The following is a 26467-nucleotide window of genomic DNA, read 5'->3' on the forward strand; positions in this document are numbered from 1 at the left end:
AACCTACAAGATTGGAAAGAGTATCTACCATTCAGTGTTGGGAATATCGAAAGCAAGACCAAAATCATCGTCCTACGACCACCGTAGAAGAATCGAGGTGTACGCCTGGAGACATTCTTTTCCATTCCTATAGACGCTAGCTCGACCAGAATTTCGGGCTCTCTAAACCCCAATGCGAAAGGCAACAAGAAATCCCTAGATGTGCCATTTTTGGCTGAGCCCCTTGGATCCTCAAAAGACTCCGAGTTCCAATTACTCTCAGGACCCAACACATGTACTTACTGCCATTTGCGCAGCCCGAATATTTAGGCTGGAAAGTACACGAGTTGTGTACGTACAGGTACAGCGGATCACCGAACCTTGAAAAAGCCAGTCCAAAGCCCCGAAGATGTAAAGACACCCTCGGGGTCTAACGCCCTCTGTACCTCGATCAATCTCCTATGATTTTCCTCACCGTAGCTCGCAAAAACATCTTGTCCCTGGTTCGCATAATTAATATAGATGAATGGATGGAAGACGCCGAGACTCTTGGCAGCTTTTTGAAAGTCTGCAGTAAAGTCATTTGCCAATGCATACGCGGCATTATCCATTGCGCTATCAGTCCAGCTCAAGGAGAATAGATTGACTAAATCATCGTCAGCTCATTTTCACATCATTGAAAGATGATGGCCTGGAGTAGACCAAGGTTGGGGGGTAATGGCTTACTAATAAGATGTCCCTCGACGTCAAGACCGAGAGCGTTGCCGCCTCTTGCCTTGGACATTGCCATTGTCGCGGCAGGTATGGAATATGTGATCAGCTGTGGATTCAAGCTAGTCAAACCTTTTCCCTCCACAAGGCTCTTGACGATATCAAGGCCCTTCTTGCTCAAGTCTATACATGGATAGTGCGTCATAGTGCTGAACACATTTCTGTTGTTTTGTCTTTAGTCGCCCGAAACAACAGAACAATTGAGCTTTCTTACCTTGTTATCCCTAATCTTTGTTGCGAACTCGTGCTATTGGCAATACTGTTGATGCCCCCGGTAAGATTCCCTAATGCCGGGATGTTGTTCAGGCTATCAAATACTGGGGGGTACAGTATTGGCTCCCCGTATCTTTGGGTAGTTGAGATACTCCAGCCACTCTGTGCAGTGTAGGTATACCGGTACTCGAGACCTACCGCGGTGTCCTCAGAGTCCTGGACTGTAAAGACTCTCTCTGCCTCTTCAAGTACTCGACCCGTCTGGTCATCGCTAAAGGTACGCGAACCGGTATACACAGGACTTTGGGGAAACACGGTGATGTTGAACGATGTTACGAGTCCGTAATTGTTACCGCCGCCTCGAAGAGCATAGTATAAATCCGGATGCAAATCTTGGGATGCCGTCACAATCGTGGCATTTGGTAGAACAACCTTTCTGGGGGTCAGCGCTTCCATATCACGACAAGCAAAGCAACAGATTCTCTCACCTCGTACTCGAGGACATGATCCAGTGCCCATCCATATTTTCCGGCGAGAACTGAGGAACCTCCACCAAGAGTGAAACCCCCAATGCCAACTTGCCCAACTCTTCCACCAATGTATGCCAAACCATACGGATCAAGAGCAGCAAAGACCTGGCGGCTGAGGGACCCGCCGCCCACGCGAGCTGTTGTCGCGTCATCTGAGACGACGGTATTGTTGATCAATCCAAGGTCGATGGTAACACCACCGACGGAGACTGAGTCGTCTGGAAATCGCGAGTGGCCGCCGCATTTGACTGCGAATCTGCACCAGTTGTGCACAAGGACCTGCAAGACTCTGGAGACCTCGGTGGCAGATGCAGGCTGGACGCGACAGGTATAGACGGTCTCTAATTGTTTCTGGTCCCAGATTGTGAAGTCGGTATCATCGTCGTGATAATGGAATCTGCCTGGGAATTCGGTCGCTAAAGTCGCACACTACTCCTGTTAGTTGGAAGATCTGTACACCGCTATGATGCAGTGCGTACGGCTTTTTGGCAGTTTATTCCATCTCGCTGGAGAGGCAATCTGCTATTCTTAGCCCTCGTGTCGACGGCATTCGTCGATGCGAACAATTGGCCGACTAGGTATAGAACTGCAAACTTCATTTTACTTCTGCTGTCAGTGATAAGCTTATGAGAACCACATTCCACAATACGATATTCTAGTTCATGTTTTATATGTATCATGTCTTCATACGGTCAATGGTCAACCTTTGCCGCGCGTTCAGGATCGCCTGCCAAGAGTCCTTACTGAGGAGATTGTCACCGTCGTGGACTATTCCAAGAGTGATTACTACGCTGAGCCTTTGCCGAAACTTTAAACTAGCGAGCCAAGGCGCGTTTAGCGTTGGAACTAATGCAAGCTGGTGACAGGTGCATGGATCTTCGTTATGGATTACTACTTACAGTTAATCGCTTTATCGGCCTGAATTCTCTCAGCCTAGTCACTCTGTCATCCTTCTGCATATAATCGCACACTTGCTTCGACTTTGACGCAACCTTACCCAGTACTACTCCATATCCCTCAGCCATTCCGATCAATTATGTCTGAACCCGCCAGAATTGATCACCAGCTCCTCCTGCAATCCGGTGTCATCGGCGATAAGGATAATTGGTCCGGTGTAGCCGATTCGGTGAAACGGAAAAAGATTCAAAATCGCATCAATCAGCGGTCCCACCGTAAGCTCGTCGTCATCTACAAACGGACCTGTGAGGTATCCAGCTGCGTTAACATTTTCCCCGTAGGCGCTCGTCAACGGCAGAAGCCGTCGCCTTCCGCTCTCGACCCCTCGACAGCCGTGTCCGCGCCCGCCCACCTCAATGCAGCATCCGTCCCGGCCTTGATCAGCGCTGTCCTGAATCACGAAATTGACCTCAAGATGCTCATAGACAAAGTCAGCATACTTCAGTTGCATTCGTGGGACAATCAGGCCATAGTTCGTGTATTCGAGACGATTGTGAGCCACGACAGAAGAACTGGGATGGTCAGGTGCGATATGCTCTCCAGCCTATCTCAGTTCAATTTTTCTCGTGCGTTGATGCTGAATGCAGATGTTTTTGGCCTTTCTGCTGATCACATGCACGATGATGCCTGCTCACTATTCGTCGTTGCTGGGCCTTGGCCCGATAGCATAAATCTCAACACGGAGACTTTGCCTCATGGTCTTCGGCCGACCCGTCTTCAATACCACACAGAGCACCATCCTTGGATCGATCTACTCCCCGTAGCTCAGCTTCGCAACAACATACTTGAGCGAAGCGTTGACTCGTATGACGAGGGGGGTCTATGTCGTGCCTTTACGGGGCGTGGTCACGGTGAAGGCCCTGGGGTGATCGTCTGGCGCGAGCCATGGGACCCTAGCGGATGGGAAGTTACGGCAGAATTTGCTCGATCATGGGGCTGGGTCATTTCAGGCTGCTTCGACCTCTTCCGGTCTACCAATATGTGGCGCTCTCAACGAGGCGAGCCTCCTCTGTTTAGGTCACAATGATGGTAAAGCGTCGTAAGCCCACAGATAAGTTTTGGATTTGGAGTGCGTTTTACTTGCATTCTAATGCCTAAAGTCAAGAAAACTCAACTCAGATCTTGGAAAACCGTCAAGATAACAAAGTGAGGCATGATTATCATGGGCCGCTATGAGTCTAATGACCCACCAAGTGTTGCATATTGGCAGCGAACCTCTCCCCAACCGGCTTAGTACCGTTTACAATCTCGCGCACTGCCTTTTCCTCTTCTTCTGTCAAAACGACGGCCCGAGATGCCCAGTTTTCTTCCAGGCGCGAAACTTTCGTTGTGCCTGGGATGCTGATAAGCCCCTGCGCTGCTACCCATGCCAGTGCAATCTGCGCAACTGTGCAGCCCTTCTGTGTAGCTAGCTTCTTCATCTTATTTACAATTGCTTTATTATGATAGAAATTCTCGCCTTGGAACTTTGGGACTGTTATTATAAACGTTAGCCTCCTATCTGGTGATGCTTCACCTCGCTTGTAAATGAGGTAGCCTACCGGTGCGGCGGAAATCATTGGGGGCGAAGTCGTCGGGAGACTTATAATCAAACTCGTCTACCAGCCAGCCGTGCCCTAAAGGACTGAATGCTATAAAGGCTATCCCCAACTCTTTGGCTGTCTCGATAAGACCGTTTGTTTCGTGTATCGTTTCGAAGGCAGAGTACTCGGCTTGGACGGCATCAATCTTGGCGACTTGAATGTATTAGTACTACTAAACTTTGTTGGCACTGCACCATGTATACGCACTTGAATGAGCTTTGCGTAAGGTCGCCGCAGAACATTCAGATAGGCCAATGTACTTGGTCTTTCCAGCACGGCGCAGTTCATCCAGAGCACCAATGGACTCCTCAAGTGGCGTATCTCGATATTGTTAACGCTGAGGGAAATAGCATAGATACAGTGTTTCAACTTACTGGGGTCAATTCTGTGCAGATAGTACAGATCCGGAGTGAAACCAAGCCTCTCGATTGTCCCTTCAATGTATTCCTTGATATGAGCTGCCGAGTTGGTCACGGTTCGCTGAGGCGAGAACACGTCAAATCCGCATTTCGACGCGACTACACCGCAACTTCTCGTCAGCAACCACGCTTAATACAGTACTAGGACACTATTATAATCACCAAAGAGTTTGTCGCGAACGTTGTGCTTCTTGATGAAGTCACCAAGCAACTTTTCGTTTGCGCCGTTCTTGTAAGCGACCTGCGGCCCATAGCCATCAGCAACAATACCTTGACCAGCCGTCATTCAGTAATACACATACAGCAGTATCCCAGAACGTACAGCCAAGCTCCAACGCTTTCATAAGGACTGGTTCAGCCTGTTCGAGGTCAAGATCGCTGCCCATGGCTGAATTTAAACCCATAGCCCCGAAGCCAGGCACTGGGATTTGCTTGTCGCCGAATGGCAGTGTGTTGACCATCTTGAGTTGCGTGCGGTTAGAGATACTCCGTTTTCTGCAGAGGAATGACAAATTTCAAGTAGGAAATGAAGAAGGGGAATCCTTCCTACCACAACAGCCTTGGTTTTATACCTGTCCAGATCAGCGACATGGTGTATGTGGCTTCACGCTTGTACCAAAGTAAATCGCTAGCGCGTATCGGTTTCATGGGTTCCACTTCCCATGGATACGGGCCGAACAAATCATCGAGCCTGCAGGCAGAAAGGAAGAAAGACTTACCCGAACCGGCTACCGTAGTAGGCTTGAGCCTTCTTTCCAGATCCTACCAAGCCTGATGCGATTGTCAGCCGCGAGCGTTAGCGCAGAGAGTGGGGTCTTGAACGGGTGGGATACAGCAACATGTAACATCGTTCCTCGCGACAAGCAGATGCATGAATCGAATTGTCATATATCTTCTCCATTTTTAGGCCGTCTAGGCTGCTGTAGTAATGGTAAGCGAGTCGTAAATCCCAGTTCGATGCCGTCTTGACGTGGCCATGAGGTGTTTGGTGGTAACTGCATATTCCTTGGTAGAATACCGGCATTTCTGGTCATACGTCTGCGGTAGTCTGATCTAGATTAAGCTTGGCGACTGGAATTTCTTATCTGGGCTGTTTGTATGCGTATTCGAGCGAGCTCCGGAAATTCGGAAGCACATATTCATCATAGTTCCCAAGCCCTTCTGAATATAGCGTCCCTAAATCGATGCCACTCACGGTCTTCACCACCTTCATGCGCTTGTCTGTCTGTGTTACGAAAGTAATATAGCCTCCTAAAGCATAAATGCCGGAACACTAATGCGTTCGGGTTCCGCAATTTCCAGCTTGTAAAGATGCATAAAGTCTCTACGGTCCGCGGAGATATCGCTCCACACACAACTTGCTGTCTTGGAGCCTATTGCCGAGTTGAAAGACTGCTCAGTTTGGACAACCAGTCAGGGTAAGGTGATTGACGATTTCGTCAAAGGTAGCACTTCACAGTCTGTTGAAGATGCAAATACGAATTGAGTTAGATCAAATTTTGCGGAGCGCATACCCTAGATTAGGCTCAGGCAGCTAATAAGACTCCATTCACGTAGAAGATGCAAATACGGCACTTGGTATAGGTTCAAGCTTTGCATGTGTGTCACTATGTGCCAGTAAGCAAGAGATCTACTGGATAACCCCCGATAGTTCCATCGATGCTGCACGCTGGAATCCAAAGACTCCATCCCAACAAACGGTTGATCAGCGATTCCAGTGGGTCAAAATCGAGGAATTTCCATTTACAAGTGGGTTTATCCGAAAGGTCGTCTGATGACGGCAATCTGATGACGGGAAGATATACCTCTGAATCCCCTAAATGAACGGGGTCTATCGATTTGGTCTATGGAGAGATGGGTCCTAGAGCGAAGACACCGAGTAAGCGCAGCAGCAGTGTAGCGGTTAACGACAACATCACCGATCTGTTCTGGCTTACTCAAGCCGGCCGCATCTCAGGGGAGTATGCTGTGGACGGAGACTTGTAGGGGAATATCTCTGGACTCTGGGCCGAAGGCACTGATGCCTTGAGAGCTTCACCGACCCCTCTCCTTACAGATCTAGCCAGCACATCTACTAGCACAAGACTTCAATGCATCACATAGGAAAGGTCAGTTCAGATGGCGGTCCGCTTTGAAGGCAGATTCTTGATCAGTGAAATGGCACATCAGTATTGTTGCTAGGCTAGGTAGTGCCAGTGTAGAATCGGAGATCGCTGCTGTGTTGCTTAATGAAGACGACTTGAGGCTCTGGTGGATTGGAGAAATGGGCGAGCTAAAGCGCGCCAGGACAACGTCAACAAAAGACCCGAACCCGTCTTGGACTTACCAGCTGCTCCTTCGAGCTGGCACCGTAACGAGGAAAGGCAGAAAGGTCATTGCAGTCGCAGCTATGTCCGGAAAAGAAATTCGAGTTTGGTTTATTAACAATCATGGGACTCATCTAATGTGAGGTGGGAACAACAGACTCTAGAAGCTTGAGGTGATATAGGTGTTTCGATATAGAATTTCCGTCTTCTTTAAGATATATGGTAATTCCGTTCTATTGATTTCATGGCTTATGAACTGCGATAATCTCGATTGACCTATCGCCAATCTCCCTCTGCAATCCACTGCTTCTGAAACGCCCTGAAGTGCTTCTGCTTCCCCATCATTGCAATACCCTCAATCTCCTCAGCTGTCAGCTTAAAGCTCCACACGTTTCTCATATAACTTCTCAACCTCTCCTCGCTGGAGCTCGTTGTAATAACCACAATATTCTGATCTATGCACCAGCGCAACGCAATATCCCCTTCAGTGACGCCATACTTCTTAGCTAAGTTCTCATAAAGAGCGTCTACGGGACCTGGCCTTGCGCGTATGATAGCTGTCAATGGCGCATATGCCGATAGGGCTATTGTGTTCTTACGATGGTACTCAATGAGATTACCATGCTGCAGATAGGGATGGTACTCGATTTGGTTGATTGCTGGAGGGATTTTGGCTGTGGCGAGGATGGTCTCAAGATGCTCTTGTATGAAGTTAGAGACGCCGATTGACTTAGTCTTTCAAGACTGTTTAATGACTTCAAGGGTAGCCCAAGCTTCCTGTAAATCTTCAGGCTTCTCCGCGAAGAACGGGGCGTGGATGAGATACAAATCCACATAATCAAGCCCCAGTTTCTTCAACGAGGTATCAAAAGCGTTCTGTACGTCTTGCTTCTTCCAACCGTTGAGCTTGGTGACAACATAAAGCTTTTCCCGCGGAACGCCGGATGCTCTGATAGCTGCACCAAGCTCCTCCTCGTTCCCGTACGCTAGAAACATATGAGAAGAGGTACGAGTGAACAGACTATTGGAAAAACGTACATGAAGAACCGTCGAGGTGATAGAAGCCACTCTTTATTGCATTCAACGTATAGTTGAATGCGTTCTCGTCGTAATCGGTTCGTCCTCCCTTCTTGAAGTTTGCTGTTCCTAGGCCGTACGCTATCTGTTTCACGTTAACTCCAGGTCGAGTACATAACAGTGAGGCATAGCTAACCATTGGGATTTCGTTTCCATCATTAAGCTTGATGGTGGGTAGAGCCGAAGCAGTATTGGTGGAATTCATAGCGTAGTCGTCAAAGCCTGATTAGCGCTGGGTAGCTTCTCGTTGTTTCTGGGAGGTGGTGTGATATCAAGAGTAATATAATACGATGTATATGCCCTCTGTCGATCAATTGTATTCACCCGTTGGTCCGTTCAACTACCGATATCATCATCGTCCGCCTCCCCGCAAGAAGAGACCTCGGTTCGACCGACGATCCACCTCCAGGAGTGACATATCACAATCTGTAGGGCCGAAAGACCGAGAAGGATTGTGTACGCGTCTAGGCGATGCCTTGGATACAACGCATGCTGCATGTCACGTCATTTGGGTCACAATATGATATGTCACTTAAGTTGCTGTCGGTAATTACGAATCACCAAAGATGGATGGCTCGTGTAACCCGAGTTCCGTCTCCGCACTTGAAGTTCTTAAGACTATCTACACTAACTATTGGACCAACTGTCCCGTTACTTTAGCACGTAGTACTCTCCTCTTGACTCCCTCAAGGTCCTTCCACTACCCATGAATCGGAATCTGTTGACTGATTTATACTCAATATCAAAGTCCTCTGTTCTAAAGGTTTCGAGGATTTCTGAACGGACGTCATCTAAGATTAGTAAAAGTGGACCTAAATGTTGACAGGAAACGAGAGAACACTTTACCTCTAAAGTGATGGCGGCTTCCACCATACACTGCGGTAACATGTCCCTCTTTCTTACGATTCTTGTACCAGCTTCGACATGAGCCAGTCCACACCATCCGCTTGAGCAGTTCTTGCAGGTAGACGTTGTAATCATCCAGCGCCTGCTGTTTCACACATACTGACCTATTGTAACGTCAGCCTATTGGATCATATCATGGAGACTCGGTAGGCGGAGCATACTTGATATCTTCGGTTGCAATCTTCCTACACCACTTCAATATCCATTTGGCGACACAAAACACGCTGTCTAGAAGCGAGCCATGGCCCACTGCGGACTATCAGTAATGCAACCCTATTGTTATAAAGTTCACTTACCTGGACTATTCGGTCCAATGAAGATAAAGTAATTCGGCATATTCGCCGCTGCAACCCCAAAGTACGCTTCCGGTGACTCCCCCCACGCTTCATGGAGCTGATAACCATTCCGCCCCTGCACCGTCCACGAGCGGCGGAAACTTGCGTCAAAACCGGTCGCGCAGACGATGATGTCAAAGTCAGTATAGTCTTGTGTAGTTTGAATCCCTGACTCGGTGATCTGAACGATTGGATCGAAAGTGACACGTGTGTTATCCTGACGAAGAGCTTCAAGGTAACTATCGCCTGGTGTTGGGCGTCGACATCCGTATTCGTAGTCTGGAATTAGCTTCTCGCACAGCTCCTTGTCGTTGCCGAGACGTTCTCGCATACGGTTGTATGCATTCTCGAGAGCGGCTCTTTGAGCGGATGTCTCTTTGAAGAAGACGTTCCAAAAGTTGTCTTGGCTGTATATGACTCAGTAGGATTCCTGATGTTAGAGCTGCTACAAACCTGTTTTCAATGTCCTTACGAAACTTCCAGAGCGAGGCAGGATTCTCTCGAAACTTCCTCTTTTCATCTTCTGTAAAGGCAAAGTTTGTGCCGTCTTTTGTGAGTTCCGAGGCATAGTTGGCGAATATCCATGTTGGCGTACGAACATAGGTTGTCAGTTGGGCAGCGGTCTTTTGCAGATGCGGCAGGACTTGGACACCAGATGAACCGTTTCCAATGACTGCTATCGTTTTGTCTGCCACATTGATAGAAGGATTCCTGGCAATTTGTTATTAGAGATACCGCGGTAAAGGGAGTAGAGAGGTGTACCAATCCGCAGTATGGACAATTTGTCCTTTGAAGTCAAGGAGACCAGGAATATCAGGCCAATGCCAGTTACTAACGCCGTCAGTTTTTGATATCTTAATTGAACTCGCTGTGAGCATACTTTAGAAACCCCGAACCGTCGATCAATACATCACACTCGTCCCCTTTTTCCTCGCCATCTTGAAATAACTTCAGATTCCATTTTCCTGTACCCTCATTCCACATGGCATCTGTCACTTTCGATTGAAATCTGACATTCTCAGCTAAGCCATACTTATCTGAAGTTCTCTTGATATAGGCCCAGATTTCTGGCCCTGAAGCATAGAAGCTGGACCAATCTGGATTTGGCTCAAAAGGAAAAATGTATATGTGCGCTGGAACATCGCACTGAGCATGTCAGTCAATTATTGTTTTTGGAGCCTACTCATGGGATAAACGCACTGCCACGCCAGGGTATCGATTAACAAGCCACGTTCCCCCGACATCGTGGTTCTTGTCATAAATAGTCAGGTCGATGAACCCTTGTAGTGATTCGCTGTACTTTGCTTCATAAGCTAGCATAAGGCCTGGAAAGCTGGCCCCAACACAAACAATGCGTATGTTTCGGGGCTTGTACGCAGGCTCATCTAGCAGAGGAACCCAGTTCCTCGTGCTGTGTGCGTTGTTTTCCGCGGTAGCTTGGACTCTCCTTTTGGCGTTATCTCAATTTCAGATAGAATTATGTAAGACAAATACAGTAATGCAACTTTGATTTTAAGACAGCGTGCGCCAAAATAGGCAGGATATTATATAGTTCGTGCCTATGTTACAAGGCATCATATGAATTTGACTATGTAAGAGGCGCAAGATATATGCCGTATACGGCTAGGAAGGCGACGTCCGTGTTTAGTCGAGTCCTTAGTGCATCTGTCCGTCATTTTCTGTCACGGGCGAACGGCGCGGGCCGAAATGCCTCGGCTCCGAACCACACGCCAACACACATCATATCACGCCTAAATCAGGAAATAGATGCAGCCAGAAGGATTTCAACCAGAGAGAATAGAGTTTAGACAACTAACACCTGCATAATCGGCGGAGAACAGGTCCTAGCCAGGAGCAGGTGGGGAACAGATTGCGCGGCCATTTCTAAGCGATACGAGCCTGACAGGGGGCGGGACGGCTCGCTCGGCCCCCCATTATACGCATTAGGGTGAGCCGAAGCTAGCATTGTCCTTTTTACTTGTCAGATTTAACTATCAATATGTTTTATCTCGGGTAGAAAAACCTACATGGGCGTTATTTATGGACAGAAGATACCTAAAATTTAACCTTATATCCAAGAAACGCTTCTTCCGTGTGAAATCTCAGACTTCGCTATAAGCAGTGTGGCCGAGTCGAATGAAAAAGGCCACTTACGCGCTTGACTTGTGTTCCATTTTCTATGTTGGTAATAATCTACATAATGCGCTTCTGAAATATCGACTTCATATGCAAATACATGTCCATCAACCACGCTGCAAACACCAAGATAGTCATAACAGTGGCAACCCATGATATGGCACTGCATTCTAATTCTTCCCCGATATACACCGTAGCAATCGTGAACCCAACATTTGGAAAGACAGTCGCCCACCAAGGAAGCGCAAAACTCATCTGCTGTCGAGACTTATCCCCGCGGAGTTTCGAAACCAGAATGGGCACGTGCGCAACCGCGGCAATTGCGAAAAGCCAAAAGGTAAATAACCAGAGAAAGATTCCTACCCACAGCGCCATGATGTTCAGCGTCTCTGCTGCAGTGGGGTGCTTCGCGAAGTAGCCGTGCCCATCTGGGATTGCTTTTGCGCAGCCGATCAGGGCTATGATGGTATAGCCTGCGGAACCGACGGAGATAAAGAGGCCTGGTCTGAGATTGACTGGACCGAGACCGTTAACGAGAAGGTTGCCGACAAAGTGGGGGAGGAAAAGAAGACACAGGATCCAGCCGAGACCCTCGAACGCAATTCCGGCAACTATGATGGGTATTCGTTCTGATGGAGGTTGATCCGCTGCGATTACTGATGCGACAGTCCCGGTAAGCATGGCATTGTAAATCATCAGAAACATCGGAGAGCTCATGCTACCAGGTGCAAACGGCGCGAGAGAAAACATGACCACAAAGATAACAACGTTATACGTGAGCGTGATAGCACCATAAATCCAAAACAGAACCCGGACGGTATCGACAAGCCAGGATCCAGCGTGAGGAACACCAAAACTCTGTATGCCCATGATAATAGTCGCCATCGATAGCCACAGGGAGCCCGTAAAATACGCTTCAGGCGGTTTCGTCACGGACTTCAGTAAGCTAGCCGGTCTCCGAACAAACCGATATACCATAGCTGAGCAGAAGAGAAAGAAAAGAACAAGGTTGAGAATGAACACCACGACGCCAATGGTATGTAAACCGCGAAATGAATAAGGGCTCTTTGAAAGCATCAGGGCCACACCGCCTGTGGACTGCGTGCAGGTGAAGTTGCCCCATGTGAAGCGATCGACCAGTGAGACAGCGCGTTCATTTTTAGGTTCAGGATTGCTGGGCTGGGTCGCGGATTTGGGGAGCTCGTCTTGCGGCATGGCGAGTCAGCGGTAATTGAAGGTCGATCATGGGGCGATGAGAAAGGAGGGTTTGGAGGCTGGCAGATTAGGAGGGGTAGCTTGGCGCGTGTGTTGAAGTCAAGTCAAGGTCAGTATTTGTATCCGTGCTGGACCAACGCGCGGGAGAGAAGGATTGTGGGTCCAAGACGCCGAGGTATTTCAGATCTTGATGTTGTTGCTCAGCCAATCGGGTTTCTGCAAATGGTATCCGCGGCGCCCACTTAATCTCGCAAGCGATGAAAGAATCTGGGGTTCAACGGGCAACGCGAAAGACCAGCATCGGTCCTGATCACTATAGCTGTCTGCAGATGACCAATGATAAAGTATTGTGATTAAACTTATAATTGGATAACTAAGTCTAAGTAATCTACGTTTCAGATGTCCAGGATATTGTTGGAATATGTTAGAGTAAATTACAGAACGCATTTGTCACATTAGTGCTAGCTCAATCCAGTTATGCGCAATTGCGGAAAACGAAGAGAAGTCTTTCTCAGCCGCAGTGTTCCGGTCTGTCTGACCGTTCATTGGCTAGCAACGTGCTACCGTGCACAGTACCTGATACAGCTATTCATTGGGTTCAAATACAAGCAATGCCCCGCATTGAATGGCAATCAGTTCACCGAGTTCTGCTTTTGTTGTATCTATCTACCTGATTGAAACTGAATCAGCTACAAGCTAGCATGCCGTCCACTCCAAGCTCTGCAGAGCCCGGGGCAGAATCCAAGTTCCTGCCCACGGACCAGTACCCAACACCTTTGGACTCAGCTGGTGACGTAACGAAATGCTCAAAACACGAAGGAACAGATTGCAACCCCATGAGCTCCGTGCCACCAAAAGCAAGTTTTATGCCAACCCCTGAAGACTTATTCTGTGGTTTCCCTTTATCCCCGCCCACAACAATTGGGGGAGAGAGTTCCGTTAGCTCCCCTTCATTCTTGCCACCGGGCCTTCGCCCTGCACTGGGTAAGCAGTTTACATGTATTTGCGGTCACTACACCAGCAACCGGTCATACAGTATTCTAGTAAGTTAAGGTAACCTCGAAATCACTCCAGCGACATCTGCTTAATGCTATGCTATTTATAGAGACACCAAAGTTTAAGAGGCTGTACGAAACGACGTGAGGGAAAAGAAGAAGATCCCAATGTCAGAGGCGACAATGGAGAGCGACTCGACCAACGGCTTAAATCAAGACATACATACGTACACTGACGATTCGCTTTCACGGCCGGGTTCCGTCCAACGCAGTTCGGATAACTTACAAATACCAACCCAATGCGGGGAATACCGACCTCAAATCAGATCACCCAAACATGGAGTTAAAAGCGAAAGTCCCGAGGATATTCCTGGGTATCTTGATGCATTGTGTTCTCCCGAGCCTGGCCCATCGTCTGCGAGTGAAGAAAAACTTGACCAAGATTCCTCTCCAAAGCCTGACAGCGATGAAAGTTCTTCCATCACAGATATTTGTGTCGATAATCAGAAGAGTCTGATGGTTGAAAAGATTGTCTTCGTTGCAGCGCAGTGGCTGCGTCTAAAGTTAGACGCATGGCGTAAGAACGCTGGTGACAATTCAAAAAACGCACCGAGGACATCAGAGGCACTTTCGGGCTCACATCTCCCTAGTGAGCCATCTAACACTATTAACTGTGGAAATAAGAAGAGAAAAGCAACGGAAAGGGACAGTTACGAGACAGACAACGAGGGCGAGGATGGGAACAGGGAAGACCAGGGGGGCAGCGGTATGTTCATTCAACAACACGAGAATCTGAAGTACGCTTGCCCGTACTTCAAATACAATCCGGCAAAGTACAAAGACTGGAGAACATGTCCAGGTCCTGGCTGGAATGACGTCCATCGAGTAAAGTAGGTGTGAGCAAATCACCTCCTAGCATTTAGTTCTAATATTTGGGCAGGGAGCATCTTTATCGACGTCATAAGCAACCTCAATATCGTTGCGCCCGTTGCTGGCAACCCTTCACGGATCAGCAAGGCCTGACGCACCACCAAAGAGCCGATGAACCATGTCCACTGCGAGAAATGGGATATGTAGAGGGTTTTGATGCAACGCAAGAAAGAAACCTGAGATCACGAAAGCGAGCTAACCAAAAGCTCTCGGAGACCGAGAAGTGGAAGCGAGTCTTCAAGATTCTATTCCCGCATGTGCTTGTTGATGATATCCCCTCTCCATGTAAGTTGACCCGGTGCAACAAGAGGGCTTCCTGTATCCTTACATCGCTAACCACTTTTAGTCTATGATTACAGCCAAGTGTCACAGAAGGAGGATGCCTACCGACACCCTGAATCGGGATCTCTGGCGCAGTATGAACAGTATATGTTGAGGGAAGTGCCGCAGCGTCTTCGACAAGTTTTGGGGAGGGAGTTAGATCGAGACCTGACCGTTGTGGAGGAGAACCTGAGGCGAAGAGCTGGTGACTGTGTCAGGACCCTAATCGAGGAGGCTTTCCAAGAATTGAGGCAAATTAGGCGCCTGGGCAGTCCAGGTCAAGGGCCTGAAGCTAGCAACGATATGCCTGCACTGGCTGAAGGACCTCAGCTTCTTGTTTCTGAGCTGCCTAGTGGTGAGGGTGCCAACCCACATTTTGAGGGACAGGGAGAAGCGTGGCCAAATAATTTCGACTTGGACTCTTTTGATCCGTCCTCTCTCCTTGAAGAGCTACAGTTCTCATTTGATAATGGTGATTTGATTGAAGATCTATTAAGGCCTGGGGAGGATGGTGCTGGTGAGGCAACGAAACAGTCTGATTCTGGATATGCATCGAATAGTCCTGGATAGTCTAGTACCGCTGTTGCAGCTTGGTCGTGCCTATTATAGCCACATATTACAGCTTCAGCCCTTCTGTGAATAATTGTTGATAGATGGCTTTACTAGATACTTTTCTCAGGTTTTGTCTGGTGCAGGAAAACCACACAATAGTCATTAGATACAGGTTAGTTCCTAAATAATCTCGAGCGGCAGAATCCATCTATATATATACCACCCATGTTCTTCACCCCTCTGCGTACTCCTCACCACGAGGTTACGTCTCATCCACCTCAAATACAATTTTAATAACCTCAGGGTGCCCATCCAAGGGACTAGTTTTGGCGTAAAATTGCAGAGCCTTTGCATAGAACTCGGGCTCGTTCATCTTCGCTTCTTCGGCATCCTCTCTGATACTGTCCAAAACTGGCATATTATCGCTCGACGATGGGCTAATAATAACACCATTTTCAACGTTTCCTTCTATATGATACCGTGCCCACACAGCATCGCCATATCTTTGCTCTCGAATGGCATCGATATACATAGTAGCCCATGGCTCAACTGCGGGCCATCTCCTTGTCAGGACGTCGTGGATCGAGCGATCGAGGAAGAGCTGTTCGACAGGCGAATTCTCGTCTGTGAGGCTCATGGTGAACTTTTCTAATGTTAGCCAGCTTTTTATCATAGAACGTGGCATCAGAATCACGTACAAAGACCGTGTTGCGCAAGCTGTGTATCAATCCGCAAAGTCTATGGAGGAGATGATAGAATGTAAGAATGACGGGGTGAGGGGTTGAAATGGCTCATATTGAAGGATGGCAACGGGATCAGGCATCGGGCAGGGATTAGCGAACCAGTCGCCTCAAGCCACATCGGGTAGACCAACAGCACCAACCAACAGATGACGCAGAGAAATGGCCCCAAAGTCCGAACTGGCCTAAACTAAGAACAAAGAAATGCTTGAACCAACAAATCAATAAATTACATCTCGACCTTGAAGCATTATTTCAGGTGGCTGCCCCGAATGCCAAACCAAGTCATGCAGAGTGAACATTGACTATACGCCTTGATGACAGTCTTCGCTATCAGGAACGTGCAAGATGTCCCGTGACATCTACATCTCCATTCAACGTCATCTTCATTTTTAGGACAAAATAACCCAACAATTAATTTCTTCTCTAATAAAGATGCAAGAATACTGGATGGAGATCTACTTCATTACCCACAGCATCGATGCCATCAGCGGCCGCTCTACACCCTACAGCAGCCAGAATCAAAACATAAGTATTAAGTATACATGGTGCAACATAAAATGCGGGAATCTCTCTTGTCCAAAGTACTCAGATTGGTTGGCAAGTGTAGACCGCAATCTATGAAGCATCAAGTTCTAAAACACTTGCCCTGGTGGTGCTGGCTGCTGTCCGCTATGTGCGTTCCCATTGGTTGCATTTGAGTATGGACTTTGTCCCTATTCAGGCGCTACGAAAGTTTCCATCGAACGATCAACTTCACGAGCCTGTTACGGAAGGTGGCCTAAATCCTATTTTGTAATTCTGGTAGAACTCTCACTTATTTTGAGGCTTATGCAAGACACTAGCTCCTTCACACCAAATGTGCCTGGTTTAATCCTCCAGCACTGTCTAACAGCACATGATCCAAAAGCCATATAAATAATAGCAGTAATCCTTCATGCTGTTTTTTTTTTCTTCCTTCACTTTCACCTGCCCCCCAAAAACATATCACGATGCGAAGCCTACATTATCTCTTGTCAAGCCTGTCTGTCGCCGCTGTCACATTGGCGAACCCTCTTGTCAGTCCTGAACATGAAGGTAGTCTCGCTATAAGACACAGCACCACTGATGGCTTGCACAATATCCTGCCAGATCTAGATGTAAGAGCTGTCAAGAAGCCGTTCTATGCTATCGCTCATTGATGTAACGACATAAACGCTGTTCAACGCGCTGTAAACGACGGTGCCAACGCCTTAGAGATGGATTTATTCTCAGAAGGCAAAGATGGCCGGTGGGTCTCGCACGATGGACCAAGCAAGAATGGCAACAGAGCAAAAGAAATGTTCGCTGCTGTCGCTGCTCATCACAAAGCTGGCAAGGCCATTACTTTTGTCTGGCTTGATTTGAAGAACCCCGACGCCTGCGATCCCAGCAAACCGGCAGAATGGGGTTGTTCAATCGCAGCTCTTAGGGACCTAGCCAGGTAGATCCTTGCGCCTCAAGGTGTTCGCGTCCTGTATGGATTTTACGGAAACGAGAATGGCAACGCATACCGACTTCTACAATCCGGCCTCACTGCTAACGAGGCTCTGAATGTAGATGGCAGATCAGCCCCCCTGCAGCAATTCTTCAACAACAAGGGGCCTTCCAATATCCAGAAGCGTGTAGCTTCATATGGCTGGATGAACCTCAAAGAAGGATTTGGCGATTGCACAGAGTCAGGAGATGCACATCTCACATGTACTCAGCTGCGCCAGGAGGTCACTAGTGGCAAATTCGGAAAGGTATTCAGTTGGACGGCGGTGGTGGATCAAGTGCAATTGGTTCAGAAGCTCATGGGCGTGGGTATTGACGGTATTATCTATGGATTGGATGGCGCTCCTTATGGCGGGAGTGCTACTCAAGCTCTTGCGCAGATCCGCAGTTCGCTGGCGCAGAATGGAGGATACCGATACGCTGGGGTCAGCGATAACCCATGGTAGTTCTCTTCTCAGTGAGAGTACATGCAAGGAATTTCATTGTCACTGACAAATTATAATACTGTCTGCGTATATGCTATGATGACAGTACATCCCGTTCTATAGTATCCAAATTCCATGTTCTATTCCCCTCTGTCTCAATTCCTATTTTTGTAATCAACACAATAGACAGCTCCCCAATTGCATCCACAATATGCTTCTATCATACACCGTCCTAAAGATCTTTAACTTATTATTATGAAGTGTTATTTGTAGTCAAGACTTGTGGCTGAGAGCTTCAATCAGCACGGAGAACTTAATTATATCAATACATATCTTTCTCATCCCCTAACTAATTGTCCACAAAGTGCAATGGCTTTGGGCTTCCAAACTTGAAAGGAAAGTCATTCAGGCCCTGTTACTTCCTCATGTTGGACATATACCATTGAATCCAATACATTTGCTCATGTTTCCTGAGATAACGACTCGCATGAAAACTCTGCAAGACCCCCTCACGCGAAAGTAATCCTAGTTTACGACGATCGTTTGCCTTGTCGTAAAAACGTCGTGCCAACCATTCGATGTGCTCAGGCAAAACCTCATCCGGCAATACCGGTCGCTTTTCCTGGCTGTCCGCGGTAAACTTGGACCACGGCCCGACCATGCTTAGCATGCTCAGTTGAGCACGTGCGAGTGCCATGGGATCATTAGGTAGTACTACTTCTCCATACTGTTTTTCTGGCTTGTTTGGATCTGTGAGCACTGATGCGGTTGTTCCAACCTCTGTGGCAACTATTGGAACTCCGGTCAAGGCTGCTCCACCAATCGCAAGCGGGAGACCTTCAGACATTGACGAGTTCATGAACAGCCACGCATCTTGCAGTACCATTTTGGGGTCACCGAATCCAGCCAAGATAATCTTTCAGGAAAGGCCAGATTCAGCTATAACCTTTTCCATCTCAATAGCGTAGCTCGGCTGTCGCTCCTTGGCGCCGTACACGACAAGAGAGTAGTCTTTGAACCCCATGCCGCTTGGATGACGATCTTGACACCTTTGATAAACTGCAAGTTGGAAAGCATGATCACTGTAGTCTTATGAGTGCGAACCTTGTCAGCTGGTTTGAAGCGTTCCATGTTGCTAATGCCGTTGACGATAGGGTCGACCTTGCGCTGGAACATATTTCTGCTACCGATTGCGCCGCTATCCGTACCCATTTCAATCTCCCACATACTGCCGACTGATTAATAACTCTTGTGATAATCTTGTGCTGATGAAAGCGACAAATTATGGGTTGAAGACGGGGGCACAGGGCATGATGACATCTGCGTGAAAATAAGCAAGACGAGACGCCATGCTAATGCCAGCAAGTAGCATAGACTGGACCGAAATCGGTGGCTGAGACTGTGCTGGACTGATGTTGAGGCACGTCTCACGCCAATAGATAGCATGGTCCCAGATCCCAAAAGTGACATCTTGTTTGCACTGCAAGATCATGCCATAGAGGCCCGCTTATCCCATGGTGAGTGCTTTGAAAGACACGAGGACACTTTTCAGGAACTTGGACAGTGTAGATAAAGAGATAGGCCATGTAGATATTTAGTGTATCTCGAGAATCCGACGCGCTGGGGCGCTCCATCTCGAAACAGTCTGAGACGCTAGCAATGTTGGGGTTGTTGTAAGAATCAGCCAGGCTCTCATCCAGGCACGATGAACTTGGCTGGACCTCCAAGTAGTTCCATAATTACTTAAAGGGAAATGAGGCGGGGTTAGCGCGAGGCTGTCACGATATTAGAGATAAACTTAACCCAATTGCTTCCGCAGTAACCAATTGAACCTTCTTAAGCATCGTAGCTTAATAGTCTCGGCACACAAAACCGACTTAGTTGGTCCATTGAGGAATAAAAGTTTCTCATACGTCAAAATCAGTCTTTAAAGTCTTCCAGTTTCGCTCCAGGTCACGACAGTCGACCAAGAGATCCATAATATTCTTGCAGTCTGCAACCCTGACAATCCCAAGCACAACCCGAGCAACTTAGGTCATGTTTACACATATCAGCTAATACGATGTATCTATTTCTTACTGTAGATACGGTCTTTGCTTGCGAGTAGGACCCAGCTGTGTCTGAGGCCCTGAGATACATAAGAAAAGTCATGGCTTAGCAGCCTATCAGAGGGGTCGTCTCGGATGAAACGTGCCGTTGAGCGGCCTTGATGTTCCAGCTCCAAGCCACACCGCTGTTAGCGCGGTCGAGAATCCAATTGAAAGAGCAAGTATTTGTTCCCCCCTGCTGTCTCGGATGAGGCATGCCGTTAGTGTGGCTGAGAATCCAATCGTTAGGATCGATCTTTGTCACTCCCTGCGTTATCCTTCTACTATTGACTCCCAAACAGGCTCGTGCTAAGCCTCATGGTAGGGCAGATTCAGCAGAGTAGTACACTCAAGACAGGGGATGTAAAGTCAAACGCCAGTAGTGAGGTCAAGGCCTACCAGGCTTGGCATTATATAAAGGCACCTACATACTGGATCTGCGCTCTGGCGTGCATTTTCCCAACTAGTCCTTCACCCTCCAAACTTTAACATTAACCTACAATGATTGCTTTTTTGCTCTTCTGCGCGGCTCTGGTCGCCGCGGATGTCCCCTTTCCCAACCTAGGACCGGAGCTCAGCGAAGACATCGGCTTTAAAGAAACCCGATACAATGAGTGCAATGCATTTATCCAGACCTGTGCTCCGACTATCTCTTCCTGCGCGTCGGTGATTTGTAAAGAATGCACCGGCCTTGGACAAAAGGCACTCAATGCCTGCTGCGCGACAGAGAGCGAGCCGGCGTCCTGTCTTGGGACTGCCCTGCGTGTACCTAATCAAGCTGATGCCTCCATAACTACATCAGATTCTGGCGCTACGGCATCATCGCAAGCCGTCAGTAGTGCGACCCAAACCCAGGCATCTACGTCGACCGAGACGTCTTCCGGGCAAGCAGCGGAGTCGTCTAAGAACGCGGGGCAGATACTTTCACACGTGAGTTGTACCCTTTGATTGAGGTAGTGTAAAGAGAACTGTAGACTAAGACACAGAGCAGGCGGATTCAAGTCTCGCTGGGTTCATGATGGCGTGGGTATTGTACATCTTCTAACAGGCTGAGAGCTTAAATCAGCCGAGAGAACTTAGTAACTTCTAACGGGGACAAGTATCGTGTGTATTTAAGGCCGGAAAGTAGATGTCTTGGGAGCTCTGGTTGTGAGCCCATATCTACCTAGTCATATCTGCAATGAAGTACGGTGATATCAAGGAGTGATCTTTCGAATTTTACTCTTATCTTAAGCTTGGATCTACCCACTAAGATGAAATAGAAAGACAAGGTCATTTCATGTCAGCTAATCAACCCAGTCAATTGAGAATCTCTTTGCGAATATTTTGTCTTCGCCTAAAATCACATTGCTGCAGTCCATCGTTTGTGAATTTTGCCTAAGGACACGACAACTCGACCCCGATTGTAGCCCACTTTTCAGAACCAGTTTCCGGCGGAGATGGAAAACCGTCATTAATTCGGGTACTTGATTGCTTCCCTTGTTGTGCCAGCACTAAGGTTACGTCTGCCTGGTAAGGCCTTGGTCCCCTACCAATGTCCCGGGAATGTTGACAGAGTCAATCTAAGCGCTCGCCCCTGAACTGTCGTTAGGGATTTACGATCAAAGGTAAATGTTGATTAAAAGGAAGCCAAAAGTGAACGGCTGAAGATCATCGGTAGCTGTGAGAATAATGATAGCATGAAGAGGTGCGCGCTAAGAGAAGACTGGAGTCAATGCCGTCTTGGCCTCTTCAAGAATGTTGGTTGGTCGTCAGTGTTAGGGACATCCCTGTACTTTGGTGGGGAAAATCTGGCCGTCTCGGCCGATTGCGTTAGAGGCTCCAAGGACTGAAGATGAGGTGGAAGTAGGAGCAATGGTGGATGAGATCGCTGCATCTGACGTGGTGGAGGATGTGACGGACATAGTGGCCGCATTAGTCGAGGTAGGTACCGATTCTGCGACAGAGAGGTTCCTCGGCTGAAGAGAGCTTGTGTCGACTGACGAAGTTGCAGACAGGGTGAAAGTCTCCAAATGTTCAAATAAAGTTGACGGGTCAACAGTGGCAGTCTCAGAAGCTTCTAGCGCGTTGACGAGGCGATGGTCGCTAAGTCGATGATGTGAGCACGCAGTTTCTTCATAAGTTAATGGAACTTCCCAGACGCACTGGGCTAGGATAGGCCTGCTGCTGCACCCCGGTCAAAGGCTAGTGAGCCCGAATCGATGTAGCGCGTTGCAAAGAACGGATTGAGTAATGAATGGCAAGATTTACTGGGCAGAGAGTAATTAACAGGGCTGACCAGCCTAACGAGGGACAAGAACAAGTGGGAGGGAAAGAAGTATATTTTCAGGAGGCCGACATTCTCTTTTGACTAAATACCATAATAGGAGGGTGAATTCTATCTCAGTGGGCGGAGGAGCTTTGGGAATAAACTGATGAATATTATATAGTACGTTACTCAAAACGTTATTAATGAGACTCCACTCAGCCCTGATGCTAACTTAAAGAAATGACTCTAAATATTAAATTAGCCTAAATTGGGATGAAATAAATCCTTATTTAACCCAGAAGATAACGGTTAGTTACCAATTCTATGTCAGAAAGGCTGAATGTATGTAGTTACTACTCGCGTTTCTTCAAATACCCCTTGAGAGCAACGTCCAACGTCCTGCTCTCCCTCAATGGAACTGCATTTCCCTTCTTCGTCAACCCAATCTTATTGTGCCAAACAACGTTCATACCAGCATTCGTCGCACCCTCAACATCCCCTGCACTTCCAGCAACAAAAAGAATATCTTCTGTCTCAACCCCCAACTTGGGCAGAATAGCATAATATGCTTCCCTAACAGGCTTGTAAAACCCACTCTCCTCAGCGGTAACAGCAGCATCAAAAGTAAACGGTGTCGCAAACCCAACACTGGCCTGCTCCTCAACACCTCGAATAGCGATATATCCCGAGTGCTTGGAGCAATTGGTAATAACACCGAGTTTATAGCCCTGCGCTTTTAAAGCTTGAAGAACAGCGGGGACTTCATCCCACGTTTCGATGCTAGACCAGTTCTTGAGGAGTGCTTCAGGTGCTGATGGCGGGAGACCGACTTCCGAGGCGGCTTGTCTAACGAGATCTTCGTAGGGCTTGTAGGAGCCAGTGCCAAAGGTGATTTCGAGGTAGCGCTGACGCCAGCGGCCGCCGTCTTGGTGGGTCTTGGATGGGGTTGATGCGTCCCATAGATCCCAGGAGTTTAAGAGACCGGTGAGGAGATCAAAGACTATGGCTTTGGGCTGCCAGTTTTCATCAGTGGGGGCATTCATCTTGGTGAATCTAGTGTGGTGATGTAGTTGTAGTTCGATATGGAGAGGGTATTTACTGAGAGAGGATATATTTATTGCACGGCAAAAGATCATGGACCCCGCCTACTTAAGGGCGCAGTTGACATGCAGTTGATTTTAAGAGCGGTCTGCCAAGTCATTCCCCCAGTTTTTCGTGATAATACTAAAACAACATAATAAGTAGTCGGTCAATTCATGATATTGGCCGAAGCTCGGTAAAGGATCCCGAATTGTTTTTGCCACTGTCCCGAATTATGACCAGGGACTCTTTAGTCATTTCATTAGCTTGACATACCTTTATATTCTACTCCCTCTATTCTGCATTAAAGACAGAAAATGCTCCATAATCTCAAGTGCTTATCTGCACTTACATATCTCTGATTCTGCGACCCTGATTTTGCCAAGGTTTAAGAGTAGAAGGTAAAATCATGGAGCGTCGCAATTTTCAATAAGCGAAATAACCTAACGCGCGACGCTCTACTTTAAGCCTTCTGAGCCAGTGACAGAGTCGCATTGCATAACTCGTATTTATACTTGTCCTTAACAACAATGATAGTCTGCGTTAATGCGCTGCCAAATATCGTGATGGTTGCAAAACTACGTGGATGTATTATGCTTACGAATGAGGTAGAAAGTGAAATGCGACTGTGCTATCACCGCCTCTTTGGATAACTGCCATAGGACTAGTGATCAAACCCTGGAACATCCCCAACAATTACGCAAGCATCCTCCATCTTTTAAACTCTAAACCACTGTAGTAGGGATTATTCGGACAATTGGAAAGTTCTAAAAGTCCGCAAATCCATAATTACCATAGAAAGAAAGACCGCCTACCGGAAATTCGCCGTACGCCATTACAACATTGTCAGTCCTTGTGTTGTCTAGCATAGGGTTTTTGACTGGTTGAAAATGCATAGGTCTTAAATCTAACCAATTATAGAAGAGGTACATAACGGCAATGTGAAAATCCAAGCTTCTTTGGGATCTTGACGGCGGCCCGGCGGCTTACTGCAACTTCACTAGGGTGTTTCTGATGGCGTATGAACTCCCCGGTCGTGTTGCTTCTGCTAAATTGTGCTAATTCCCAAACATATCCTTCAGCTCTATATAAAGGGTTCTGATACCTTCCCTTTATCCATCATGACACAAGTTAGCTTTTAACCTGCCCATACCGATTTCTACTTCATACAACATTTAAACATCCTACAATGCCCGAATCAGCCGCATCCGACTTTCACGGAGAACAGAATGCCGTCCCTGTTGCCCCCAACGTTCCTGTCGACCCGTCTGTCAATACATGGTCACGCTTTATCACTACGTTCGAGGCGTCTGAGTTCACCGACTGGATTGACGAGAGCCTGTCGTGGAAGAAGACTTGTTATATTGGTGACTGGTCCCCCCTCCTCAAGATGAGAGTCCGGGGCCCGGACAGCAAGGCATTCTTTGAGTATCTCTCCACGAACCACTGGCCAAACTTCCAGCCAAACCAAGCCAAGCATGCCATCTTTTGCCGAGACAACGGAACGATCATTGGTGAAGGAGTTCTCATGATGCTCGATCATGATGACTTCATTTTTACTTCTGTTCCCGGAGTCACCTGGGCGGCCTATCAGTTTCATCACGGAAATCGAAAGTTTAATGCCACCGTCGATATCGTCTCCAACGATTGGTATCTTTTCCAGATTCAGGGCCCCAGCAGTGTAGCAGTGATGGAGGCGGCTACCAAATCATCCATTGCCGACCTCAAATTCATGCATTCCAGGAAGATGTCCATCGATGGGCATAGATTTCTATGCCTTCGGGCGGGCGTATCCGGCGAGCGAGGCTTCGAACTCTGGGGTCCAGCTGAAGAAGCGCACGCTGTCTATCGCGCCATCTTGTCGTATGGGTCTGACTTCGGTATTCGTCAACTCGGCTACCGTGCCAAGACAGTGAATCACGTTCGTTGCCCTTATTTGTTATGACTACTAAATTTGCTTGCGATGCTTACTCGATTCCAGGTGGAAGGGGCGTTTCCTACTCCATGGCTCGATTTCCTGCCTTCGTTCCATGGAGATGACCTCGATATGGTTGAATACCGTCAATTTCTTCGAACTTCAGGTTTGGTCTCTCCGGCCGTGCTGCATATCGGAGTTTCTGGTAACTATAGCTCTAATCCCTCCGCGCATCACCGCACACCATTTGACCTTGGATGGGGCTGGCTTGTTAACTTCGACCATGAATTTATCGGCAAAGAAACCCTGAAGAAAATAGCCAGCGACCCCCCAAATGCCCTCGTGACCTTAGAATGGAACAGCAAGGATGTTATAGATGTGTATGCATCTCTCTTCTGCAACGAGACGCTGGACTTCATGGAAATGCCACGAGAGTGGGGAGGCGTGAGAGGAAGTGGTGTCTATGGTGATGACAGACTGATTGGCTGTGCCGTCTCGCGCTGCTATAGCTACTGGTTCAAGAAGATGATCTCTCTTTGTATCATCGAGGTGAAGTACTCAACACCCGGAACAGAAGTTATGGTCAAATGGGGGAACGACGGGAGTCCACAAAAGATGATTCGCGCTGTGAGTACTGGGTGCAACCGAATGCTCATTGCCTGCTCTCAATAAACCTCTAACATTTATTCTCTAGGTAGTCCAGCCTGCGCCATACAAGGAAGATCAGCGAAAGAAGCCGCTTGTGGAATAGGAATAACAAGAGTGAACTTCTTAGTTAATCTCAATTGAAATATTTAGAAACTCTTTGTACTTTTTAGTCTTACTGCCTATAGTATTATAACATATACAGGAGATTAAGTAATAGTTATAATAACAATTTTAATAGTATTTTTCCAGCTTGAGACCAGGCTTACCTGAGTTTGCTACTTTCCTACACTGCTTATAGTTTACCGCCTTCACGACAGATAAGATAAACGTCCAATACCAAATAATAGTTAGTTAATAGATCCCCTTAAGCTGCTGACGCTGTTTGTGGAATTCATCAGGCAACTTGTAATAGCAGAAAGCATCTTAGGTGGTTGAAGGCCATTCAGATCTTAGGACCAACTCTCCGCCCTTCAAAAGGTAATTGCAAGTCAAACTTTCAAAAGCAACAGGATTATAACCACTGTCCTCGCTATATTTTTTGTGGTGAAGTCAGCCAAGCGATGGTCCCATCGAAAGCCATAACG

At 47.6% G+C, this 26467-nt stretch overlaps 13 protein-coding genes across 13 annotated transcripts; 5 read left to right on the top strand and 8 right to left on the bottom strand.

Moving 5' to 3' along the window:
* Positions 1-350: 350 nt before the first annotated feature.
* FMAN_09459 (uncharacterized protein) lies at positions 351-2092 on the bottom strand (the record flags this gene model as incomplete). Its single annotated transcript, XM_041830306.1, has 5 exons — positions 351-625; positions 706-911; positions 965-1395; positions 1452-1922; positions 1973-2092. The coding sequence occupies 5 exons, from the start codon at positions 2090-2092 to the stop codon at positions 351-353; spliced, it is 1503 nt and encodes a 500-aa protein (XP_041680982.1).
* Positions 2093-2529: 437 nt separating this feature from the next.
* On the top strand, positions 2530-3477 carry FMAN_09460 (uncharacterized protein; the record flags this gene model as incomplete). Its single annotated transcript, XM_041830307.1, has 1 exon — positions 2530-3477. The coding sequence occupies one exon, from the start codon at positions 2530-2532 to the stop codon at positions 3475-3477; it is 948 nt and encodes a 315-aa protein (XP_041680983.1).
* A 151-nt stretch (positions 3478-3628) lies between these two features.
* Positions 3629-4913, bottom strand: FMAN_09461 (uncharacterized protein; the record flags this gene model as incomplete). Its single annotated transcript, XM_041830308.1, has 6 exons — positions 3629-3924; positions 3992-4186; positions 4241-4354; positions 4408-4551; positions 4615-4693; positions 4755-4913. The coding sequence occupies 6 exons, from the start codon at positions 4911-4913 to the stop codon at positions 3629-3631; spliced, it is 987 nt and encodes a 328-aa protein (XP_041680984.1).
* Positions 4914-7034: 2121 nt separating this feature from the next.
* FMAN_09462 (uncharacterized protein) lies at positions 7035-8040 on the bottom strand (the record flags this gene model as incomplete). The annotated part of the gene is made up of 4 exons (XM_041830310.1): positions 7035-7457; positions 7515-7744; positions 7797-7920; positions 7972-8040. The coding sequence occupies 4 exons, from the start codon at positions 8038-8040 to the stop codon at positions 7035-7037; spliced, it is 846 nt and encodes a 281-aa protein (XP_041680985.1).
* A 582-nt stretch (positions 8041-8622) lies between these two features.
* Positions 8623-10396, bottom strand: FMAN_09463 (related to monooxygenase; the record flags this gene model as incomplete). Its single annotated transcript, XM_041830311.1, has 7 exons — positions 8623-8845; positions 8903-8990; positions 9038-9483; positions 9530-9787; positions 9839-9907; positions 9957-10222; positions 10277-10396. The coding sequence occupies 7 exons, from the start codon at positions 10394-10396 to the stop codon at positions 8623-8625; spliced, it is 1470 nt and encodes a 489-aa protein (XP_041680986.1).
* An 873-nt stretch (positions 10397-11269) lies between these two features.
* On the bottom strand, positions 11270-12427 carry FMAN_09464 (uncharacterized protein; the record flags this gene model as incomplete). Its single annotated transcript, XM_041830312.1, has 1 exon — positions 11270-12427. The coding sequence occupies one exon, from the start codon at positions 12425-12427 to the stop codon at positions 11270-11272; it is 1158 nt and encodes a 385-aa protein (XP_041680987.1).
* Positions 12428-13605: 1178 nt separating this feature from the next.
* FMAN_09465 (uncharacterized protein) lies at positions 13606-15243 on the top strand (the record flags this gene model as incomplete). Its single annotated transcript, XM_041830313.1, has 3 exons — positions 13606-14312; positions 14363-14637; positions 14699-15243. The coding sequence occupies 3 exons, from the start codon at positions 13606-13608 to the stop codon at positions 15241-15243; spliced, it is 1527 nt and encodes a 508-aa protein (XP_041680988.1).
* A 244-nt stretch (positions 15244-15487) lies between these two features.
* On the bottom strand, positions 15488-15862 carry FMAN_09466 (uncharacterized protein; the record flags this gene model as incomplete). The annotated part of the gene is made up of 1 exon (XM_041830314.1): positions 15488-15862. One exon carries the CDS (start codon positions 15860-15862, stop codon positions 15488-15490), a length of 375 nt encoding a protein of 124 aa, XP_041680989.1.
* A 1341-nt stretch (positions 15863-17203) lies between these two features.
* On the top strand, positions 17204-17926 carry FMAN_09467 (uncharacterized protein; the record flags this gene model as incomplete). The annotated part of the gene is made up of 2 exons (XM_041830315.1): positions 17204-17393; positions 17448-17926. The coding sequence occupies 2 exons, from the start codon at positions 17204-17206 to the stop codon at positions 17924-17926; spliced, it is 669 nt and encodes a 222-aa protein (XP_041680990.1).
* Positions 17927-18320: 394 nt separating this feature from the next.
* Positions 18321-18791, bottom strand: FMAN_09468 (uncharacterized protein; the record flags this gene model as incomplete). Its single annotated transcript, XM_041830316.1, has 1 exon — positions 18321-18791. The coding sequence occupies one exon, from the start codon at positions 18789-18791 to the stop codon at positions 18321-18323; it is 471 nt and encodes a 156-aa protein (XP_041680991.1).
* Positions 18792-20493: 1702 nt separating this feature from the next.
* On the top strand, positions 20494-21011 carry FMAN_09469 (uncharacterized protein; the record flags this gene model as incomplete). Its single annotated transcript, XM_041830317.1, has 2 exons — positions 20494-20922; positions 20967-21011. 2 exons carry the CDS (start codon positions 20494-20496, stop codon positions 21009-21011), a joined length of 474 nt encoding a protein of 157 aa, XP_041680992.1.
* Positions 21012-22593: 1582 nt separating this feature from the next.
* On the bottom strand, positions 22594-23283 carry FMAN_09470 (uncharacterized protein; the record flags this gene model as incomplete). Its single annotated transcript, XM_041830318.1, has 1 exon — positions 22594-23283. One exon carries the CDS (start codon positions 23281-23283, stop codon positions 22594-22596), a length of 690 nt encoding a protein of 229 aa, XP_041680993.1.
* Positions 23284-24509: 1226 nt separating this feature from the next.
* On the top strand, positions 24510-25986 carry FMAN_09471 (uncharacterized protein; the record flags this gene model as incomplete). The annotated part of the gene is made up of 3 exons (XM_041830319.1): positions 24510-25241; positions 25302-25862; positions 25930-25986. The coding sequence occupies 3 exons, from the start codon at positions 24510-24512 to the stop codon at positions 25984-25986; spliced, it is 1350 nt and encodes a 449-aa protein (XP_041680994.1).
* Positions 25987-26467: the final 481 nt, after the last annotated feature.

Source organism: Fusarium mangiferae (genome assembly GCF_900044065.1).
Source record: "Fusarium mangiferae strain MRC7560 genome assembly, contig: FMAN_scaffold004, whole genome shotgun sequence".
In the NCBI taxonomy this organism is placed as follows: domain Eukaryota; kingdom Fungi; phylum Ascomycota; class Sordariomycetes; order Hypocreales; family Nectriaceae; genus Fusarium; species Fusarium mangiferae.